The sequence below is a fragment of the Tachysurus vachellii genome, chromosome 3 (assembly GCF_030014155.1).
Source record: "Tachysurus vachellii isolate PV-2020 chromosome 3, HZAU_Pvac_v1, whole genome shotgun sequence".
NCBI classification, from domain to species: domain Eukaryota; kingdom Metazoa; phylum Chordata; class Actinopteri; order Siluriformes; family Bagridae; genus Tachysurus; species Tachysurus vachellii.
The window spans coordinates 21,552,653-21,575,136 of NC_083462.1; the positions used below are offsets into that span (position 1 = coordinate 21,552,653).

General features: G+C 37.9%; 1 protein-coding gene across 1 annotated transcript in view; it reads right to left on the bottom strand.

Moving 5' to 3' along the window:
* LOC132842418 (connector enhancer of kinase suppressor of ras 3-like) overlaps positions 1–22,484 on the bottom strand; it is a 40,008-nt gene that overhangs the window by 11,828 nt on the left and 5,696 nt on the right. Inside the window, exons 2-12 of the mRNA XM_060865097.1 lie at positions 16,163–16,326; positions 9,966–10,168; positions 9,325–9,412; positions 8,857–8,898; positions 6,873–6,992; positions 6,655–6,714; positions 6,450–6,518; positions 3,395–3,541; positions 1,232–1,350; positions 754–947; positions 55–132 (exon numbers count right to left, since the gene is read on the bottom strand). Coding sequence (XP_060721080.1) covers positions 55–132; positions 754–947; positions 1,232–1,350; positions 3,395–3,541; positions 6,450–6,518; positions 6,655–6,714; positions 6,873–6,992; positions 8,857–8,898; positions 9,325–9,412; positions 9,966–10,168; positions 16,163–16,326 — 1,284 coding nt within the window. The remainder of the gene's footprint in view (positions 1–54; positions 133–753; positions 948–1,231; positions 1,351–3,394; positions 3,542–6,449; positions 6,519–6,654; positions 6,715–6,872; positions 6,993–8,856; positions 8,899–9,324; positions 9,413–9,965; positions 10,169–16,162; positions 16,327–22,484) is intronic.

A 22,484-nucleotide genomic window follows, 5' to 3' on the forward strand; every position in this document is an offset into this window, starting at 1 on the left:
ATATAGAGCAGGTGTGCTGTGTGTCTAGGATCACTGTTGGCTGTTTGCTCTTACCTTTTCTTCCAAAAGCCCAGGGGGAATCAGACAGGCCCACACACGTGTCTGCAGGCATAGACATGGGCCGCGGCTTCCCTGCAGAACACACACATGCACGCACGCATTGCTCTAATTAGCCCTGATTAGTACTTTTGCAAACACATAAATCGCACAATGTTATCACTGTGCTGATATAAGGCCCACTTTTTCCAAGCACATCAAGACATAAGCAAACGCTTTCAGCGGTTATCGTTATCGTTTTTGCATTACATAAGCTTGATATTTATTAAGAAAATGTGCCAGCACATGGCTTATTTCTGTGTTTGCCTTGTGTGTGAGTACAATAGACTATTAGACCATTAGAAAAGGTCAAATTTATTTGTAAAATCTATCTTTTTTTAAATCTATATTTTTTAAAATCTATATTTTTTTAAAATATAAAATCTATATTTTTTTAATTCTGAAAAGGCATTTGTGTGAAAATGAGTAAATTGCAGAAAAAAATAAACAGCGCCCGGGAGCAGTTGGTTTGGGGGGTTCGGTGCCTTGCTCAAGGGCACCTCAGTCATGGTATTTCCGGCCCGAGACTCAAACCCACAAGCTTAGGGTTAGGAGTCAAACTCTCTAACCTTTAGGCCATGACTTCCCCCAACTTCCCCCCATGTTAGTTACATGATATTAAAGTTGAACAGGTGTTCATGTGTTTGTGGCTCTGACCTCTGGAGGGCGTGCGCTGGCGGAGTCGAGCCTGCGGAATGGCGGGCTCTGGAGGAGAGATGCAGTTGTTGGGTTTGCTGATGTAGTCTATGAGATTAGAGCGTCGTCTCGCAGCTCGGTCTAGAGAGGAGTTCGGGGATTCAGGAGCTTTTTGCCTCATTCTGACCTGTGAACGTGTGCCATCCTTTACATCTCTGTACAGACACAGAGAGAAAGATTTGCCATACAAATAGAAAACAATGTAACGTAATATTAGATCTGATCATATCACAGCACAGTTGAAGGTGTTGGTTCAAGAACTAACTCGGCACCACAACAATAAATGTAAGTAGATAAAATGATCAAATGTATGTTATATGTTAATTCTCTAATAACTAACAGTATTATTAAGAATAAAATGTTGTGTCAGGCTTCATTACGCCACCCTGTCATTGATCATTTTCCTGTAAGTTATGAGTCAAATAAAGCGAACACTCACCGTGGCATGTAGGGCACAGCTGGAGGTGGGGGTAAGTACAGGTCCAAAATGGCTGGCTTCTCTTTCTTAGCTGAACTTTCTACATTGGAACAGTGAGCAGTCTGGCTAGGAGGAGCACTCTAAAATGAACACAATTAACACAAAACATGCATTAGACTCATTTTGGGAACACAAAGATTTGTTCAGTGTGTTGCTCAGTGCTGTTACAGCTTAAAAAACATAAAGCATCCTTTCTCCTTACATTAAATTTAGTCGATCAGTCAGGACATGTTCAAAGTTTCTTATAAAGCTGCAAGGCTTTGTGTAATTGCATCATTGGGTAAACTGCATGTATACACCATTACACATTTATTTGTAATGGCAGTAACACTAAACCATTTCTACATCGACAATAGAACAGAATATTTTGAATGTTAAACTATATTCGCTTGAAATATGTTATTATATGGGTAAGACCCATGCATATTTGTGTCAGTTTGTGGAGGCATCATATAGAAATGATATTTGTGTGTGTGTGTGTGTGTGTGTGTGTGTGTGTGTGTGTGTGTGTGTGTGTGTGTGCGTGTGTTTGGAGATTCTGAGAATCTTGTTTAGTACAGTTCTATCCCCATCAGATGTGTCCTATCAGCACCTCTAATTAACAAATACATCAACTCCAAACCCAGAACAAATACACTTGTGATCTGTGCACTTAAATATGTTGTGATGTGGTGTGACCTTTTAAAAAAGGTGTGTGTGGAGCGAAGTGCGTATAGAAAGCACTAAAGCCAGCTTAAAAAAATCAATAGACTCCTGACATTTAGAGACGAAAATTAATCAGGGTTAAACACACATCCTGAAGTGTAGGGACCCGCCATCACTCCAACACACACTCCCATTGTGTACGCACAACATGAGTCATGTGTAAAGCTGGTTTGTGTGTGTGAGACAAGGAGCCTGTATGAGTGTGAGTCTGCGTGTGAGTTCATAGTGTTAAGGGTCTCATTGTTTTCATTTGGCACAAGAACAGAAATCCCTCTACCACCCAGGATGGATGCTAACAAGAGGCTTTCTTATTGTACTACACAAAACACAATGACATGACATATACAAAATGTGTGTATCATTAGATCACAGGATGAAAGACTGTCAATTATAGTGCAGACTTCTTTCCTGAAAAATCACATCACATGAAAATATTCGACTAAGCACTTTATCTGATGGGGTTTTTTAAATTAGCATTAGTTCCTCTGGAGGTTATTCTGTTGCACCATCCATGATGTGAAGTACCTCACAGTGACCTGGCACTTTAGGATCCTTTTTCAACTGTTCAAAAAAGGAACTATTTAGAGTATTTACATATACAGTTTCTTAGTTACACTTTTAACTGAAGTATAATGTGACTCTTTAACCTGTGTATGCACTCGAAAGCAGTAAAGTGACAAGTTTATTTCTTGACTGCTTCAATTTACTTTTGTTTGTGTAACGCTAGGACATTGTCTTGTATAGCACTTGGACAACATTTTTTGAACAATATTTTTTGCAAAGCACCTTTATAAGAATATAACAATTTAGTATATACATGATTAAATGACTCCTAATGAGCAAGCCGAGGCAACAGTTGCAAGGGAAACTCCCTGAGACAATACCAGGAAGAAAAGAACTTGAATTAGATAATGAGTTGTTAAAATACGCTCCAGTAAATTTCAATAGTAGTTCCCATTTGGTTGGTTTATAAAAACTGCAAAATTAAAACACACTAAACAATAGCCATGTGGTAAAATGTATAGATTTTTACAGTCAGCTGAATTCACTCTGTTTATTGTCAGTTATCAAAACCTAAAACAGCTGAGCGAGACACGTCCACAACAGACAACAGTAATATTCAGTATCCTTTACAAGAATAATGTAGCAGACTCCTAAGCATCCTGTGAACTAATGGATTTTGCATTCATATGTATTTTTTTTCTGGATTTTGGTTGGTGTTAAGAAACCTGAGAACCTGGGGGAAACCCACATGGAGTTCATGACTGAAACGGAAAACTGTATCAGCTTGCCACTCATTCATATATATATATATGTGTGTGTGTGTGTGTGTGTGTGTGTATAACACACCAGTGGACTGGACTGGGAAATATAAAAACCTAACCAATTACTAATCCAACTATGATTAGTAATACAAACCTGCACAGCTGGAGGTCTCCAGCGCATGTTCTTCAGTGGAGCAGGAGTGAAGTTTCCTGTACCTGAAGGTCTCTTCTTCAGTGTGAGCATCACACTATGTGGATTCTCCTTCATTTTGGAAACGAGGTTCTTCAGATGCCAGCCCACCTAAGACACACCACAAGACCTGCATTGAGTCTGACAAAACAACCTGAAAACCCAGAGCTATTCATTCATCATTCATTCTTAAAACCTGGCATGGTGCAGACCACCAATAAAAAAACAATATAAAAGAAGCAGGGATTTTATTTTCATCTCATCCATATCCAGTGGGACAACAGACTACAGTGCAACAGATTCCAGTAGGTTTTTTCCACAAGTCCAAAAACATGCATCGTAGATATTGATTGGCATCTCTAAATTGTCCATATTGTTTAAATGGGTATGTGTGATTGTGTGTCCTGTAATAGGTTGCCCTCCGTCCCCTGGCTCCCTAGGACCCTGTGTTAGGATTAATGGCTGGATGGATAGATGGATGGATGGAATTGGTGGTTATGTTATAACTGAATCCCTCTCTTCCACACCACACTGTTTGTCACATCACATCAAAAAGAATGTGAGGATGGTGGAATTGCACATTAGAAGTAATTCCGATTAGCAGGGTTAAGCATTGCTGTTTTTCATATAAGCTATTTAAGCTTTTCTTTTGGGTGTCCACTTCAGGTTTTTGGTTTTAAATTAAAATATAGCTGCAAGCAGCGATGGCGGGCCCTCGCACGTTTGTTTATCGCTATACGGTGCCTCCCAGAAAACAATGCAGGTGGGCAAGTGCATCAAGTGGGTAAATATCAGTGGACTATTTTATGTTGTTACTGACCCATTTGGGGACTGTAGGTAAATAAACCCCCACATTTTAGACAAACGGGGGCGCTAGTGAGCCACTTAAGAGACACACCTTTGTCTGACCTTTTTGTCCACACTTAACAGCCGACAAATGGGATGTATGTGTCAAATTTCAAGTTGAACTAAGCAAGCCAAAAGCCTTAAATATGCCTGAAATAAAAGTAAAATTTGACACGATGCCATGGCAACAGTGTTTGAGATATCAAAAATCCGTACGCAATTTCGCATCTCCAATATCTCTGTGTCATGGTGGCCAAGTCTGGTCTCAATTGCATGAATCCCCTAGGAGGAATATTTAAAAGTTTACCGCATGCAGCTGTCAAAAAATCCACCTTTGTGACTGACACACTTCCTGGAGCCTGTTGGTGGCGCTATACCCGGGACTCACAATAAGCACATCGATGCGATCGGAATCCTTGGCCGAACATACACACCACATGTCATCACAATAAGACATTTTATTTTTGCCTTAGATAGAAGACACTTCCTGTTTCTCTGAATTGGCCATATTTTAGTCGCCTCGCCATGGCAGCCCCGTTCGAGATATCAAAAATCCCTTTGCAATTTAGCAAGTGCAATGTCTCGGCATCATGTTGACCACTTTTGGTGTCAATCGCATGAATGTCCTAGGAGGAGTATATAAAAGTTTCACAATAGGCACAATAGGCACATCGATGCGATCGGAATCCTTGGCCAAACATACACACCGCGTTTCATCCCAATAAGACATTTTTTGCTTTAGATATTAGACACTTCCCATTTCTCTGAATTCGCCATAACTTTGTCGCCTCGCCATGGCAGCACCGTTCGAGATATCAAAAATCTCTTCGCAATTTAGCAAGTGCAATGTCTCGGCATCATGTTCACAACGTTTGATGTCAATCGCATGAATTCCCTAGGAGGAGTATTTACAAGTTCACAACATGCACTTATAAAACAATCCAAAATGGCGACTTCCTGTTGGGCGGAGCTCATAGTTTAGAGCACGAAAGTTGTTCGGGTCAGTGAGATCTATATGCGTACCAACTCTCGTACATGTGCGTACATAATTGCCCGATCTGTGCACCAATGTTTGTTTTTGCATTACAGGGGGCGCTACAGAGCCCCCCTGCCACGCCCGTATTCCAGCCTTTGCCAAAACCTAGTGTCGCACGACTCTGACGTGTTCCAAATTTCAAGAGTTTTTGAACATGTTAAGGGACCCCAATTGGCCAATGTGTGGGGAAAAAAAAATAAAAATAAAATAATAATACTCCCAAGCAAAAACAATAGGGCTTCGCACCATTCGGTGCTCGGACCCTAATTACAATTTCTTATCTAGGAATTTTGTACAACCAAGCATAACAACAATAGCAACGGTTAGATGGGATAAGTGAGGCTAGGGCTGATTTCTTTCTAGCCAAGACTGTAAATTAATGAAGCATATAAGTGACTGTTATTTCAGGTGTTTACTCATACTGAAATGTGATCTCCTGAATGTGATCTTCATTTTGTATGAGTAGGACAAACACCAGAAGTGAATAGCTTGGAATGAAGACATTACAAGCTTTCTAGCATGTTTGGTTGACAGAAGCATGAAACTGATACAAATCATTAAAAAAAATCTGAAATCATGATAGATTCTAACTATCTGCCTATTAAGCATGTGTGTATCTCTGTGTGTGTGTGTGTGTGTGTGTGTGTGTGTGTGTGTGTGTAGTTTGTAATAGTTTATCCCACAGTTTTCTCATTATGATACTGATTAGACATTGTGATATAATTCATTGTTCCACACTAAAAGTTTAATTGCCAAATTACTGTTAAATATTAGATCTTTATCCCTCCTACCTAAAATCTCAAGCATCTGTCTCTATATTCCATATTTTTGAGGTCTAAATATGATCATTTAGACATACAGTTTGCAAAGATGCTATTAGTAGCTATAAGATCCCATTACTTGTCGCATTAAACTCTGCAGTGATGTGGAATCACAAAGAAGATCAACTTCATTTGGGAAATCAATACATACTAATTTTAGCCAACCTGTTCCTTTTAACTGCTGAGTGTGATTTAAGTGTGATAAAACAATAGTGATAAAACAAAAATTCACAAAATTATCTTATCAGTTCCAAGCACTACACATTTTCTTTCTTCCCCTTTTGTTTATCAGTGTGAGAACATCTGAGAGACTGACCACTGTCTGCCGGTTGACCTGCACCACTTCGTCTCCGGCATGGATGTGCTGGGTTCTGTCTGCTGGAGACTGCACAGAGAAAACAAGGCTTGTGATAAGATTCACATGCAGATGGATGACAGTAAAAAAAACACTGAAATGTAAAGGATGAACACGTCACCGTTGGAAGGAAACATCTTGTTTGAAATGGAATGGCTTCACTTACATTTTCTGTGGTTCCAGTGATCACATGCAGCCCGTCGTATGTGGACTTGATGTACATTCCCTATAAAAGAAACACACAATTAATCCATTACAGTTCTGGAGAAATAACAACAATGCTCTCTATGGCCAGTGTGTGCACTGGGTAATGCAATTTGGGGTAATGCTCTCTGTAGTATCTGTAATGTATGGAGTGTTTGGGTTGTGTTAGAAACCACTTACTAGCCCTTCTTCTGGTTTGACATCAGTGATGTGGACCTCCTCCAGACAGGTAGTGCGACTCTTCAGGGGGTCAAAGGTCGTCCTCCTGGTCGCCTCACAGACTCCGGTTAAAACTCGAGCCTGACAGAAACAACCTTCTTTATTATAAATTAAGAAATTGGAGAAAAACAGGCCTGCTCCTTAAATCATATCGCAGAGGTTATAACTCTACCACATTACAAGTAGAAATTTTCTGTTAGTTCAGAGATCATAATTTATGACATTGCAGAATGTCATACCTCAACCTTGCAGAAACCAATAATGTTGATGCTAATTGTTAGTTCAGTGACTTGGGTTAGGGTTATTTTCCAACACATCTAAAAATAAATTGACATTGGAGTTTTGTTTTTAATGCTCTATAAAGACTTTATGACTTCTGCTGCTATGTGCTAGTTAGCTAATTAGTTGGCCTCAGTTATAGTGGTAAAGTGTAAGGAAAGTAATGACGGGAGAGAATGATGGTGTGGCGTGATGTGGCCTAACCCAAAGTGGACTTAGAGTGTTATACCACAGCAAAAAAGCTTTTAATTATTTATTAAAGAATGACATATTTTATTTGTTTATAATTATGTCATTGTGGTTGTGCTGATGTTCTGTTGTGGAACATCCATAAGACAAGTTCCTGGTATGACTTATGGGTGTGTGCTAAACTCTCACTACATGCTATTTATTTATTAATTTCCTTTAAGGCTTTTGACAGTTGGAACTTCTGCCAATTTTGTCACTGATGTTGAGTATATTATCTGACCCATTCTTTCATTCTGTGCTCCACAAATGATCTTTTATTTCCATACTTCATTTTTAGTTTGTTTGTATTTCTTGGTATGAAAACATAAGTCAATCAAAAATCATCGATCGAGAATGTGACTTGTGATTATGCTTGTAATCGAATACAAAAACTTACAATGGAGACGCATCAGTGGTGGCTTGGCCATAACAGTAGGTGAGGAAGCAATAATAGAGACAAATAGGAAAAGAATCACATGGTCCCATGTTTGGGGGAGGATCAGGACAGTTTAGGATCGTTTAAAATTCTCTACATACTACTTTTTTTTCTAGAAAATAATCAGTATTAAATCTAATAAATTTCTAATAATTTCTAACTTTCTAATACTGAATACAGTATTTCAGAATGGATCTCCCTTTTCCATTGCCTGAAATTTCTCTTTATGAAAAAAATCTGTGTGAATTTTGGGAATGGAGAGACCTGGCAACTCTGGTTATTAGCTCTTCTATTTAAGTCTTTTGTGACCAGGATAAATACCTGATGTACTGGACAACTTAAACAACTTAAAGCACCCAAAGCAAGCTGCTAGACGGCATGCTGTACCTTATTGACTTTCTCCGTTACGGTTGTGTTTCCTCTAATAATTCAGAAGCCAATAACATGCCAAGTGTGAGCTTCGCAACTTTATTTTGTTTGATGTCAATAGCAATGTTCTTCTGCACCATCAAAATCTCTGGTCATGGGCCACTGCTGAGGCACATTGTTTCAGGAAGCTGACATTGCTTTGTTTGGCTCCATGGGACACAACCGCTAGAGTTCGTCCAAACAATGGTCTGCAAATCTCCACCTTTCTGGATCTATTTAAACACGCACAATAAGTCAGACGTGTAAAAATTTGGAATCCCTGGAATTTCAGATGGGATCAAAGGTTATCTATGGTGGGAACGACAAACTGAATCTGAATCGAGATTTGGGCACTTAATCCGAATCGAGGACGTGAGGGACTTCTGAGGCTATGTTATATAACACAGGATACTCAGGCACAAGCCTGAGGAAAACATCCTACTTCTTTGCTGATTAAACAATAGAGCCGGACACACCTTCGTGTTCGGCTTCACCTTTTCAAGAACAGAGGATGATTCTTTTAATATGGATCTACACTACGGATGTGACAGACAGAGATGACTAAAATTATCTTAAAAAAAAAGGTCCACTCACTACTTCTAGTATCTTCTCCTCCATTTCATACACAGCACAGTCCTGTGATTAAAGACAGAAAACGTAATGAGTCTCCACATCACTGCATCATTCCCTCGAGAAGGAAATGAGGAACGATAAATACAATCAAAGCATCAGAAACAAACAAACAAATATCAACATCTTTCGTGTGCATTTAAAAGTGCAATTAATAGTTGATTTTTATATTCCTTACTTTTACAAATAACCAGGAAATGCTTATTAAGTCTCTGTAAAAATACGTTTGGGAGACTGATCTCCAGGCCAGAATGCTTGGTTGTGTTTGAATGAGCCTCCTGTCAGTCATTTTACAAACCACTTAAAATCCTGGTGCTTGAGCTTCATTAATATGAGCAGGAATCATTCAAATGTTGAATCTACAATTAGATAAGTAATGTTTGAGCTATCCTCATTTATGTGTTATGTATAGAGAGCGTGCATGCTGCAGACCTTCTGCACAGTGGTGGTGAGCTCCAAACACAGCTGGATGATCCTGTTCTTGATAGAGTTGAAGTCACTGATGCCTGTCAGCGGTGTCCTGACAGAGGAGAGTACACAGGTTTAATCAGTATGGAAGAGAGCATTCCTGTTCAGCTTATGGAATGTTTCGTCTCAAGTCTGAGCAAGCAGCATTAGTGCCTGTATCTGAATAATCTTTATAACAGAATATCAGGATAAGCCCAGCAAAGAAGGCATGGCCTCTGTACTTGTTAGTCTTAGTAAACAAGGCATGGCCTCTGTTCCTGTCTGTCTTACTAAAGGAGGTGTGGCCCATTTTGCTGTTTATCTTATTAGATGAGACATGGCCTCTGTTCCTGTTAGTCTTATAAAGGAGGCGTGGCCTGTTTCTGTCTGTATTAGTAACGGAATCATGGCCTTTGTTTCTGTCCTTTTTTGAAAAGGAGGCATGGCCTCTGTTCCTGTCTGTTTTAGTAAAGGAGGCGTGGGCTATACCTCTATCAGATGCATCATTTACTGTTAAGTAGTTATGGCCTTGGCATCATTCAATAAAGGATCATTCATTTCAGTGCTTGCTAATTATCTGCATCTTTAGAACAACAAATGAATATCAACATGTATTTCTCATGTACCTGTCCAGCCAGGCCAGCATACCCTTAGCTGCTCCTATAAGCTCCACCACCTCAGTCAGGAACTCGTTGGGTGGTTTGTTTGAACTACTGCTGTCATTCGACGGGCTTCTCCTCCTCTCTGAAGCACAGTTCTGCAGGTTATTAGAAGTCGCTCTCATCCGGCCGACTAGGGTCTTCAGATTTTCGGTCTCGATGCCATAGTTCTGTAAAATGTGTATCCATTCTTACAATAAGATCAAACATATCATGACTAATAATTACATAATATCCTCACTATCGCATACCGGACTTATCAGTGTCTGAATACTTTGAAATGAAATTCCTTTGAGGAACTCAAGTGCACATTAACAGAATAAAGCAAACACAGTGGCTGGTTAATAATGTTCTGAGACAGAGTCAGCAACAGGTCATTCACATGACCTTCAACCTAAAAACACAACCAGCTCAAATCACATGATTTTAAATATTTTTCTACTTGAACTATATAATGGATTTGAAACAATAGCAAAAATGCATTATGTTTTCTCAGTGTTTTGTTGGACCATAATATCAAGCAGCAAACTGTGAGAAATAATGCTTTAAAGAGTTTAGGAACTTTATGAAAAACTGTACAACATGTTGGTTCAAGTCATACTCAGAAGCAGAAATGAAAACCTGGAACAGGAATTTCAATACAGTACCACTGATAATCTGAGCCCGGCTTCCTGCGTGTGAATTTCCAGTCAGCATTTTCATGATAAGCAATTTAAAAATGAAATCTACTGAATCTTAATTATTCAGTCACGAACAGGCGACAAACATGGTTGTATTAAGAATAATTCATGCTGACTGATTCATGAATCACACTAATGAATGAATAGCAAACGAAAATACATAAAGGACCATTTTAAATATCCGTGTATCCACAGCATGCCAGGAATTTCAGTGCTGACAATTTATAACAGTAAGCATTTGTTTATTAATCTTTTAACATTTAAATAGACTTCTAGACCATCTTCCTTTCTAAGAAATAGCAGCAGCATCATTTCCTGCAAAGATACAAGAGATCAAATGTCTCCTATAACATAAAACTACATTTTACTGATAATCTCTGGAGGGAAACAGCAATATATTGGGAACATATGACTATTTCCGCTATTCAGGAATGCACAGCTGTTCTGCTGAACATCTTTTGCACATTCTGGCACCAAGTTCACCCCAATGATACTCACCTTTTTGTAATCCTATCTATTGTGTATTGTTTTTTTGCACCCTGGTCTTTCTAGAACAATATCTGACCCACACAATATAATAACGTCACTCTACGTCATTTGATGATGATGATAGCGTCCATACATCATGGAGATTTTATTCACACATTTATTTCATCAAGCTTCTCTTAAAATGTTTATGCATGAAGTTGCATAAAAGCTGATACTTAAGTATAGTAGGTTAGTTGACTGTAATTTGAGTAATAGTTGGGAAAATTCGAAGTAAAATAAACATTGAAATGAAATATTGAAATAAAAATTGCACAAACATGAATTTCTAGTTCCAACATTTGATCATGACTATTCTTGATATGTTGGTTACATTGCTAGTTGGAAAACAGAAGCTTTAGTAAAAATTTTATACAGATCAAAAGTAAATTTTCTCTGCTCTGAAAAATTTATCAGAGAGAATGTGTCTCTCAACACACTGTCAAAAGATAGAAAAGAGATTCTGCCCTGTCTGTAATCGTTGTTTGGAGAAAGGCTCACACACAAGCACACACACACATTGTTGGATCACACTTGGATCCTTATTCAGAACGACTTACAGAAGTGCTTTGAAGCCTCGTGAGGAAAACTCATGAGGATGACAAGAGAGTCAAATGTTGCTGAAAGCTCAAGGAGGATGAGGACTAATGACAGTTAGACTGATCTAGAGGGATGAGCTTCCCAGTTATGGCCACAAAGGCAGATTCTATAGAATGGGTCATTTTGTCTATGGTGCATTCAATGATTTTAGAACAAAAAGAGATACTGGTCAGTTATTGCTGATGTCTAAAGGATCTAGTCTGGGTTTCTTCATAATAGGAATGCCCCCCCACACACACACACACACACACACACACACACACACACACACACACACACACACACACACACACACACACACACACACACACACACACACACACACTGAAAGCCAAAGTGATGGTCTAGGTTAGAAGACAAAATAAGTGGCTGGCAGTTTGACATTTATGTACAGTAAGTAATGAATAAATTTTTTTTGCTTCTTGTTTACTTCCTGTTTTCCTGGATAGCGTTGTCTCTGTAGAAGTTTAACATGTCTCACATGTCAGGTTTCCTCTGAGGTCTCCCACAAACATGCTGATAGATAGATTAGCTACACAAACCTGCCTATGAGTGTCAAAGAGTGTGATATAAGGATGTAAGGTGTCACGCAATAGAGTGGTTTCCCCAAATTTTGCATCTGTTGAACTTTAGATGCCAACTCAACTCTAAGCACAAAGACAAAGCTGAATTAGTTTCCCAGCTCCTCAAGAACTGCCTAAATAAAATGTTAAAAAAAGAAAAGGCAGAGAGGTGTAGAGCCTAATGATTCTGAAGTGCAAGTGCAGCTATATTTAGCCAGCAGCTAAAGAGAAATGGTGCACTTTTCCCACTCTCACATGAGCAACAAGCAGAAAAGTCATCTGACGCCAGCAGAAGGAAACTGCCGAAACAATGGAGTGACACGCTTTCCTGCCTGTGCAAGCTGTGTGTTTCCGCCTGTATATATTTGTTTTGTGAGAGCAGGGTGGAGGACTGCCTGACAGGTGGGTGGGTCACATCTGTTTCCTGCTCTCCAACAGTTATCTTCCAGAACGTTCCTCCACCTCGTTCCCGTCACTGTTCTAGCCGGTGTGTGTAAGCTCTATTTCAGCTGCACATGTAGTGCTATTAGCTCATTTTCATCAGTCTAATGGACAGTACAGACACTTACAGACCTAGTGGAAATGGTTATTCATGTGATGGCCACTGTTGTCAAGGCAACCGATTGGTTCACAACCTTGATACAACAATGTCATTTTAATGGTTACAGTCCACATTCGATTACATGCATTACGCCATCTGCATGTACAAAAGTCTTAAAGAGCAATACTGAACTGCAGTTTCTCATGTTACTGGTGTTTCACGTTTTTCACTGTTATTTGTTTAATGTATCAAAAAATGATACTGATCAGTGTGATAAACAAAATTTGATCAGCACAATCACCATGAAATTATGACAATCAATGAATTGTGAGGTCCTGAAAAACAGTGAGAGTCCCCCAGCTATCTTCAAAATCAGTCCATTGTTGATATATTCTGTTCAACATTAAGAGATGTGGTCAGTAAGCCTTAACTATTAAAATCATACTAACTTATATAAAGTCATAATATTTGGTTTAAAGTCAAAATTACTGATGACAGAAAGTCATAACTACTGGTTTGATGTCATAACTATTGGTTTAATGTCAACACTGCTTGATTAAAGTCACAACCTCTGACTGAAAGCCATAAGTACTGCTTTAAAGCCATAACTACTGGTTTAAAGTCCTAATTATTGGTTTAATGTCATATCCGCTGGTGACAGAAAACAAAACTGCTGGTTCAAAGTTATAAACAATGGTGGCAGAAAACTACCAGTAGTGGTTTCACGTTTCAACAATTATAACTACTAGCATCACTAGTTATGCTATTGGTTTAATCACAACTACTGGTTATAAAGTTCTACCTACTGGTTTAAAGTCATTATTTAATTTTGACAGAAAGCTAAAGCTACTGGTTTTAAGTCATAACTACTAGTTTAAGATTGTGGCACCTTAGCCATCTAGTTTAGCCTGATTAAGCTGTCTAGACACTGATAGCAATGTGGGATTTATTCTCAGTTTAAGTCACTGCCAATTTCTACCCAGTTAAACCCTATCACAGTGCAACTACCAACCTAGATGAACGTTTTCTCGATTGTTTTTTTAAATGTTCTTTTTGGTGAAAAATCACCGGCATACAGAACATACTCAGAGGATATTCTCTCACATTCTGTATACTTGAGATAACAGACATCCCCAAAACTAGTACTGTTCTGATCGAGAGGCGAGAGATTAGCGCTGTCCTTCCTACACAGGCCACTAACCAACAAATAAACATTTGAATTGCAGATGTTTATTTAAAATTGTCTATCAGTAGTATGAGCCAGTATACAATTTTAGTTTGTTCATCCTGAATAATGAACCCAATGAAACCCTAGAGCATCTAGGGATTTTTTATAGATCCTACCTGGGTTAATATCGTCTGGACAAAAGGCATGTATTCATTCTACTCCTGCCTATTTGCTGAATATTATTATAAAACACTTTGTAAATATTTGAATAGTAACCTGTTTAAAGTTATGATATGATTTGAGTATAATTCAAATACTGCACTTTCTCCATAATAAAAACCTACATTTACTACATAAAGCAAGATCAGTATCAGTTGATCATTTATAAGAATATCAAACACACAGTGCACATGGTTTATAGAGCAATACAAATCTCCTTTGCTTTCTTCACATGCAAGTCATTTTACATAAATCCCAAACCTCTAGAAAGCAACAGAGCTCCAGTAAACTAAAGAGAAAGAGTGTGCTGAGTGGAAGATGTGTCTGGGAAATCCCTTCTTTCCTGTCCACCTTCCCCACCTACCAATTAGTCCCTGCAGCTGGCACAGAGCTCACTTTAAGAGTCAGAAAACAGCGTTTGTTTTTGTTTCAGGCTGCCGTGCTTCTAATTCAGCCACATTGCGGCACATTGGTCTATATTTTAGTCACTAATGCTGTAAAAGTGCTGTAATTATGAGGTGTTAACCTCCACAATGCTTTCCTTCTACAAATATACTGTAGACTGTATAGTATAAAGACCTGGCATGAACACACTGCGATACTCATTGAAAAGCTACACGCACCTTTCGATAGACTCGTCCTCGTTTTGCCTCTCGACAGGTGTCCTTTGGTCAATAAGGGTGGAGGTGAAATTACATTTGATCAGCCATGTGCAAACCATCACAAGCATTTCATTTGGCTTCTTTGGCTTGATTAGAATATTGACTTCTGTTACACACAAGTAATACTAGCTAAGGTAGCTAGCGTAGTTTCAAGCAGTAAAATAGTTTAGGTTAAACAGCTTGCTAGCAAACTGAGCACCTGGTTTTCATTACGCAAGACAATAGTTTATCTGAAGATAGTGAGCTTGCTATCTACTTGGCTAATGGTTTAAATTACACAATAAAATAATTTAGTTGGTTTGCTGTCAAAATAATAGTTTCAATTATGTAGGCTATAGTTACATCTTGCTAGTTAAAATTTATACTGCTTTTAATTACGTAGTAAGTTTCTCTATCATTAGTAATAGCAAGACATAAATTGGCTGCTTTTATTATACAGTATATTACGTTATCTAACATTAGCAATTAGATAAAGAACATGGTTAGTTTTTAATTGCACAATAATTTAGGTTACCTAATATTAATCAGCTAAGAAGTTTAGTTATCTAATGTGGATTAGGTTTATCTAACATTAGACATAGCTTGCTAGTTAACCTTAACACTTATAATTACACAGTAAGTTTGTTTACTTAATGATTGCGATGACTTGTTAGTTAACCTGGCGATTTCTTTTCATTGCACAGTAAATTTATTTAACATTAGCAATTAGTTCATAAACTGGGCTACTGGTTTAGACAAAAAGTGTACCCCATTTCTCTCTAAAAAGAGATAACTACTGTTGATGTTTAGCATATAACAATAGCTATGTTTTTGTTTTTATAAGCTAGTTAATGTTAGATAAATACATAATCTAATAATCTCCACCACTGTTGTTAAGATGGTTAATAAGGGATGCTAGCAATTTAACTGATGATCACTCCGCCTTTTATGTCTTTTATACAGCCAGTGCAAGGATAGCATAATAGTGGAACTGAGAAAAATATCTCACAATGATCAAGATCTCCATAGATGAGAAAAGACACATTATTCTAAAGTCATACCACAAGAGTTTGGGCCTTGGTGTGTAATTGTCTGTAAATGCAGTAAAAAAACATGACACTGTTTGAACACTTCATTTGACAGAACAGGAGACTCCTCTAGTAGCATGACTGATTGATCGCACAGATCAGATTTTATTGAGTTGAAACATGTGGTTATGATACGAACCAAAGCACAGAGAAGATCCACAGCTTCTAGGATGAGCTCCTGGTGGCCAACACGGCGCACGGCAAGCTCCTCCAGGTCCTGGTGGGAGATCTTCAATAGCTGCTGGCCATCAATCTTCTCCTTTTCAAAGTTCTGGATGTACTGCTGGAGACTGTCATCCAGTCCTGAGAGAGACAGGGAGGGAGACATCACACAAAGAGTATCTTTCAGCAGCGGTGCTAAAGGACTTGCCTATTTCGACAGCGTAAGAGTGTGAAAGCAAACACAGAGGCGATGAGTCAATAAATGATATTTGCTTTGGCCCAATGAGCTCCTTGCTGGATTGTTTTACCCTTCTGAGAATAGTGTTGGGCTAAAACCCTTCAAAATGGAGCGGCTGAAAGTTATGAAGTCATTCACATACATGGAGAGACACACGGAGAAGTACAGATAAACTGGAGGGTAGGAGTAAATGCTAGAAATGATACTATACACAATATGTAAGTCAGAAATGTACAAATAAGAAATTAATCATGGAAGAATGTTTGTTTCCATGTAATTCTTAACAATTCTTACCAATGAATGGAATTTCCACTTGTTTTGTTGTGTTCATATTCAGCATTGGATTTCACTTCACAGTGGTGGTTAATGGCTCATAGGAAAGTAGACACTAACCCTTTAAGAATTTGTAGTATTTCTGTTGTTACCTAGCCTACAAGGGTCAATATTTTCATAAAAAAAGTTTAAAAAAGCAAAAACTTAAAAAGCAGACTGTATTTTGTCTGTACTGTATGTAATCCTGGCCCAACAGTGGCAAGGTGCATTGAATGATGGTTAAAATCTGCCAGAATGGTGGCCTAGCATTGGTCCAATAGACAAAATTACATTGGAACAGCAAATGGCACCAAATGTTGTCCCAACAGAAGGGCGGATTTTGGCGCAATATCACTGGCTATCTTGGAACAATATAAATTTTGTCCAACATGTTTACATTTACATCCCTTGTAGAACTGCCATAGGTGAATTCATTTTAATGTATTTATAAAGGCACATGGGCATCTCATGCTTTTGAGTAAAAAAGTAGTAAAAAAACAAAAAAAAACCCACGTCTGATATATTTCAGATTTTGTTAAAAATAAAAAAAAAATATATATATATATATATTTTTAAACAAGACGGAAAAAAATGAAAGAACGTCAGAGAATATCAGTGTGTCATAATCCACCTTAGTAGCTCTGCAGAGAAGTAACCACTTCGAAGAAAACAAATTGAACCATTTCTTTGGGTGGAAGTGAGAACTTTCTAGAAACTTCCAGGTCTTCAGAAAAGTCTTCCAGGTCTTCTGGAGTTGAAAGTGACCCATATTGGAGTAAAATCTCTCTCTCCTATTTTTTTTGTTACCAAAAAATCTTCCCTAATACGTCTTTATTCTGTCTCTCACTCTCTCCTTCTCTTTCTTCTCAGCTTGTGATAAAAAAGATTGATGTGATGCTCACAGTGAGACACTTTAAATGCCCTTTTTATCGACTCTCACATCTGTTCACTGCTCTTGTTTTTCTCAGTTTGTGTGTTGGGGAGGGTGACGGAGTAAATATTCGCTCCGTTGACCCTGAAGCTTGTGTCCAAACTCCACTTATTGGTTCCATTTATTCACAGTCTAGACAGCGGCATGCACGTGCCCTGTGGTGATGCACTGAGAGAGATCTCCTTTCAGCTACCGACTCTGCTGCTGGAAAAACAGTGAATGGTGGTGCAAAGTTTCACACAATCACCACAATTTATCACACACCACTTTATTACATACCACTAATAATAGTTGTTTAAAATCTCGCCTTTAAATGGTATGACTGTTGATTTGTCATTGGCGGTAGAATTTCGTTTTTTGCTTTTTTAAATGATGGGGAAAAAACTGTCATGCTGTATTCTGTCATAATAACAATAATGATACTAATACTAATAATAATAATAAGAAGCAGAAGTAGAAAGCATCCTATTTGAATAGAGCATGTTATTATCATATCTATCTAACTGTGTATATATATAAATATATATATATATATATATATATATATATATATATATATATATATATATATATTCTTGTCCATTTTTTTGTAACCTCTTTTCTTTGGTCGAGGTCACTGTTATGATTTGAACATCGGGGTAAAGGCAGAAGAATTCCCACACAAGGTAATTACCCGGGATCTCACCACACATTCACATACTCACAGTCTACAGTCAGTTTAGCTAAACCTGCTTAACTTTGGCCAGTGGGACGAAACTGGAGAACCCAGAAGAAACTCATGTTTAGATTAGATTAGATTCAACTTTATGTACAAGTACAAGGCAAAATGCAGTAGAATGTGAACATGTGAACCACCATGCATGTATCTAGCAGAGACAGTAATCCATGGGACAGGGAAGTGGTAGCTCAGTGGTTAAGATAACCAAGGTCCCTTGAATAGTCAGTTGTATGAAGAGATAAAACAGGGAAGTGGTAGCATAGTGGGTAAGGCATTGGACTAGTGCTTGGAAGGTTGTGAGTTCAAATCCTGTTGCCACCAAGCTGCCACTCCTGGGCCCCTGTGCAAGGCCCTTAACCCTCAATTGCACAATTGTATAAATCAGATAAATGTAAGTCACTCTGGATTAATGTTGTCTGCCAAATGCTGTAAATGTCAGATATGAACCAGCCAGTGGGATAAAACTGGAAATCCCACATAAAACCCATTTGAACACAAGCTGCTCTAACACCATACCTGTCATGTACAGCTTTACTCTACTCTTGCTTTGGGATTGATCCAAACCTCCTAGAACTAGTCTAGCTAGTCTCAGTGTTTAATTTATCCTTGTGCCTATTGTATGTGAGCTAAAAATATACTACAACACCATATCTGACCAAGTAAATTATGTTTTTTATGTTATTATGTACTGAATGTTGATTTTGTCCTATTCTATTAGCCCTTTAGCTTTCAAGGAACATTCAATTTAGACCTTTATAATCTTGTCTATCTCTAAGACATAAATGATGTCAGACAAGCACCCAACATATTTAAGAGTAGCAGATTTAGCTAAACTTTAGCAAATCTCATGAAAGTCTGTGTGTGTTCAGTGTTCCCTAAAATCTTGGAACTTTTTCAAATCCTTTGAAAGGAACAATAAACAATCTCCAGGACCGGAAAAGCTCTAGAGAGACAGTGCTACTGCCTTTTGTACTCACTGATTTTCCCACTGACTGAGAAAGAGACGAAATACACTCATCTCGAAACTCCTGTGGCAATAACAAAGATCCATGTGCAATATTATTCTAATGCACATTTTCAATTCATTCTCTTTATTTGTACAGAGATTTTAACAATAAACATTGTCACAAAGCAGCTTTAGAAAAATCCGGATGTATATTCTGTACCATAATGAGCATGCCGGAGGCGGTAGATGTCATGTCAGTAGATTGGTGTCATTGTGAGGACATGAAGAAGAAGAAACCTTGAGAGGAACCAAATAGGATTAAAATAAATAGTCTCCAGTGTGACAGCTTTGCAAGTGTTTAAGAGAAACTCCGTGGGCATGGAAATGACTTTTTGTACCCACTATAACATAGTACATAGCGATAATATAACAAAAAATAAAAACAAAGCAAATAAAATAATGTTCTGTAATATTAAATGAAAAGTAGTTAATAGGTTCATGTGTCATCCTTTAATGAAATAAAAAGAATTAATCATTGGTAAATTGCTGCAATATTTAAGAAGAATATATCACTTTTCTTCTTTTGAACGTGATGTTTAAAGGAAAATAGGAAAATAATCAGTAAGTTTTAACTCGCATTATCGCATTATCAGACCTACATTAAACTCTCTTTAATCTTTTATTAATGTTTATTTATTTCTGACTGATGTCGACACGCACTAAAAGCTCCTTATTTAACAGTTTATGTCCTGATACCATAACGGTCAGACCTCTTGCCACTATTTGAACTCTGCCACCATATTTGAAGGAATGTTCCCATGCGACTGGCATCAAGGGGATGACATAGCTGTGCATGTTTTCTCATACTCTGACAGGCTTTGATGTCTAATCCAAGCTCACGAGATGAATCCAAGCTGAGCGGTGCAGAGAATCCAAAGATGGATAAACACATTGTGGTTGTGTTTTTCCCCTGACATCTTGGGAAAGTTTGATCAGGTGTCCTAGCAGGAGTCAAGTACACTTTGTTAAACCAATCAATCTGGATACAAGTATAAAGTGATGATACACTACAAGCTCTAATCTATAGAAAACACAGAAAAAACCTCCCTTCTCACTACACTTCCAACCAGCACTATATCTCTCTGTAATCCATATTGATCAATTCATATCGTGGCACTTTAGCATCAGAATTTAGCTTCAAAGAATTCTAACAATTCATTTCATAATAAATTTAACCGTAGCAGATGTGATAGTAAGAATAAAGTATAATATTTATTACTGTAATGTGTTTCATGCTAGGTTCACTTTGTTGTTGTAGCTGTATTGTGACAGCTAGCTATCAGCTAACTTGTATAATCAGACTGATGCTACTAGCATAGATTTTGACAGATTAGGATTGAAGATATTGTTGTTAGCCTTAGCTACAGTAATGTTTCCAAAATTCTTTGGTTCCCTTGTGAAAAGAGTGTGACATGAGGCAGGTCACTGTTGTGAAAATTTCTTCTGAATATGCTTTCATACTTGCTTGATTGTACTGATGATAATGCAAGCCATTTTCACACACTATATATGCTATTGAAACTAAACTCGACTAAAACCAGAATGCTGCTTAAATGAAGGTATTTAAAGAGCAGTGAAAGTTTAAGTATATTGTAAAGCAGTTCTAATGGTTCCACTTCTCGTGTCTTTCCCTTTCAGAGAATGGAGAATTCAGCTGTTGTACCATGGGCTGAAAAGAGGGGCTGACATTGCCCTTTGCCCTCTCTTTCGCCCCCATCTCTTTCTGTCCCTTTGATTTGGAGAAAGCGAATCCACCCCACACATAGAGGCTCTATTCACTCGACTGTCTCCGCAGCAGTGGACAGAATTTAACAGTGAACAATGTAAAAATCCTGTCCCCGTATGACCACAGAGCTCATTAGTTTATATGCTTATATTTTCTGCATGAAAATAGCCTCAGTATTATTTTAGCTAAATGCTACCAGTTAGTGCTGATTAGTATTTTAAAGTGATGAGAACACAGATTGAGATATAAGACACCTCGGCTTTAGAAACACAAAATGCCATCTGTCCCCCCGCATGGCAAACATGTATTTTGTGTGAATGTGTGTTTAGTTGTGGCTTTCTCCAAGTGTTTTTGTGCCCCATGTTAAAAAACAATGCGCAACCACTGGATACTAGTTTCCAGAGGGAAGACTGAAACAATCGCAGTGACAAATGAGAAATGTCTGATCTGAAAATGTTTTATTTTGTCACAAATTTTTGGGGTCCTTAAAATCCTGCTCTGTCTCTAAACTGAACTGTTTTCAGGCAATCTACTGAACAAATCAGAGTGATCAGAAAGCCCATAAAAATATTTTCAGGAAAAAAATGAAGATAAATGATGAGTGGACATCACAAAAAGCACCACTTTTCAGGAAAATAAATCATTAAAAATTTAAATTAGAAAATTTACATTTATCCCTAATAGGCAAGCCAGAGGTGACGGTAGTGAGGAAAAGCTCCATAGGAGGATATAAAGGAAGAAACCGTAAAAAGGTACGGGACTCAAAAAATCATTTCCTTTCCATAACTGTACACTATATAGTTACTGGTGTAATATGATGTTCCTTTGTGTGATTGGCTAACAGGTTACCCAGCACATTCTAGAAAACTCTGAGCTGTATCAAAACTTATTTTAGTTTAAGTAATTACACCATTATGATATTACACTTACATCTGTATCCACAGCAACTTACATTTTAATCATATTTTTATACAATTGTGGATTAAGGGACTTCCTCAAGAGCCCAGATCAGCAGTCCAAGGCCTTACTGTAATCACTGGAACATGATCAGAAAACAGGTATTTATGAGAAAGCAAAGCTATGTCTAATCTTCCTTAGCTGTTGTAGGTCAAATAATGCTGTCAGGTTGGAACTGATGTGAAAAACGCAGCATCGGATATCGGATATAACTGTAAGGTAGGTATTATTAGTAATAGTATTTATATTATTAGTAATAGTATCTGTCACAAATTCTGGTTTAGAGAAATATGAGAAAAATGAGATTGGATGGGTCTAATAAGGGTCAAAGTCATGGCAAGGTCAAATGTCTGAAAGGACTAGACTTGTAGGCTGTGATTTCTACTTGTTTTAATTCTATATCACATGTTA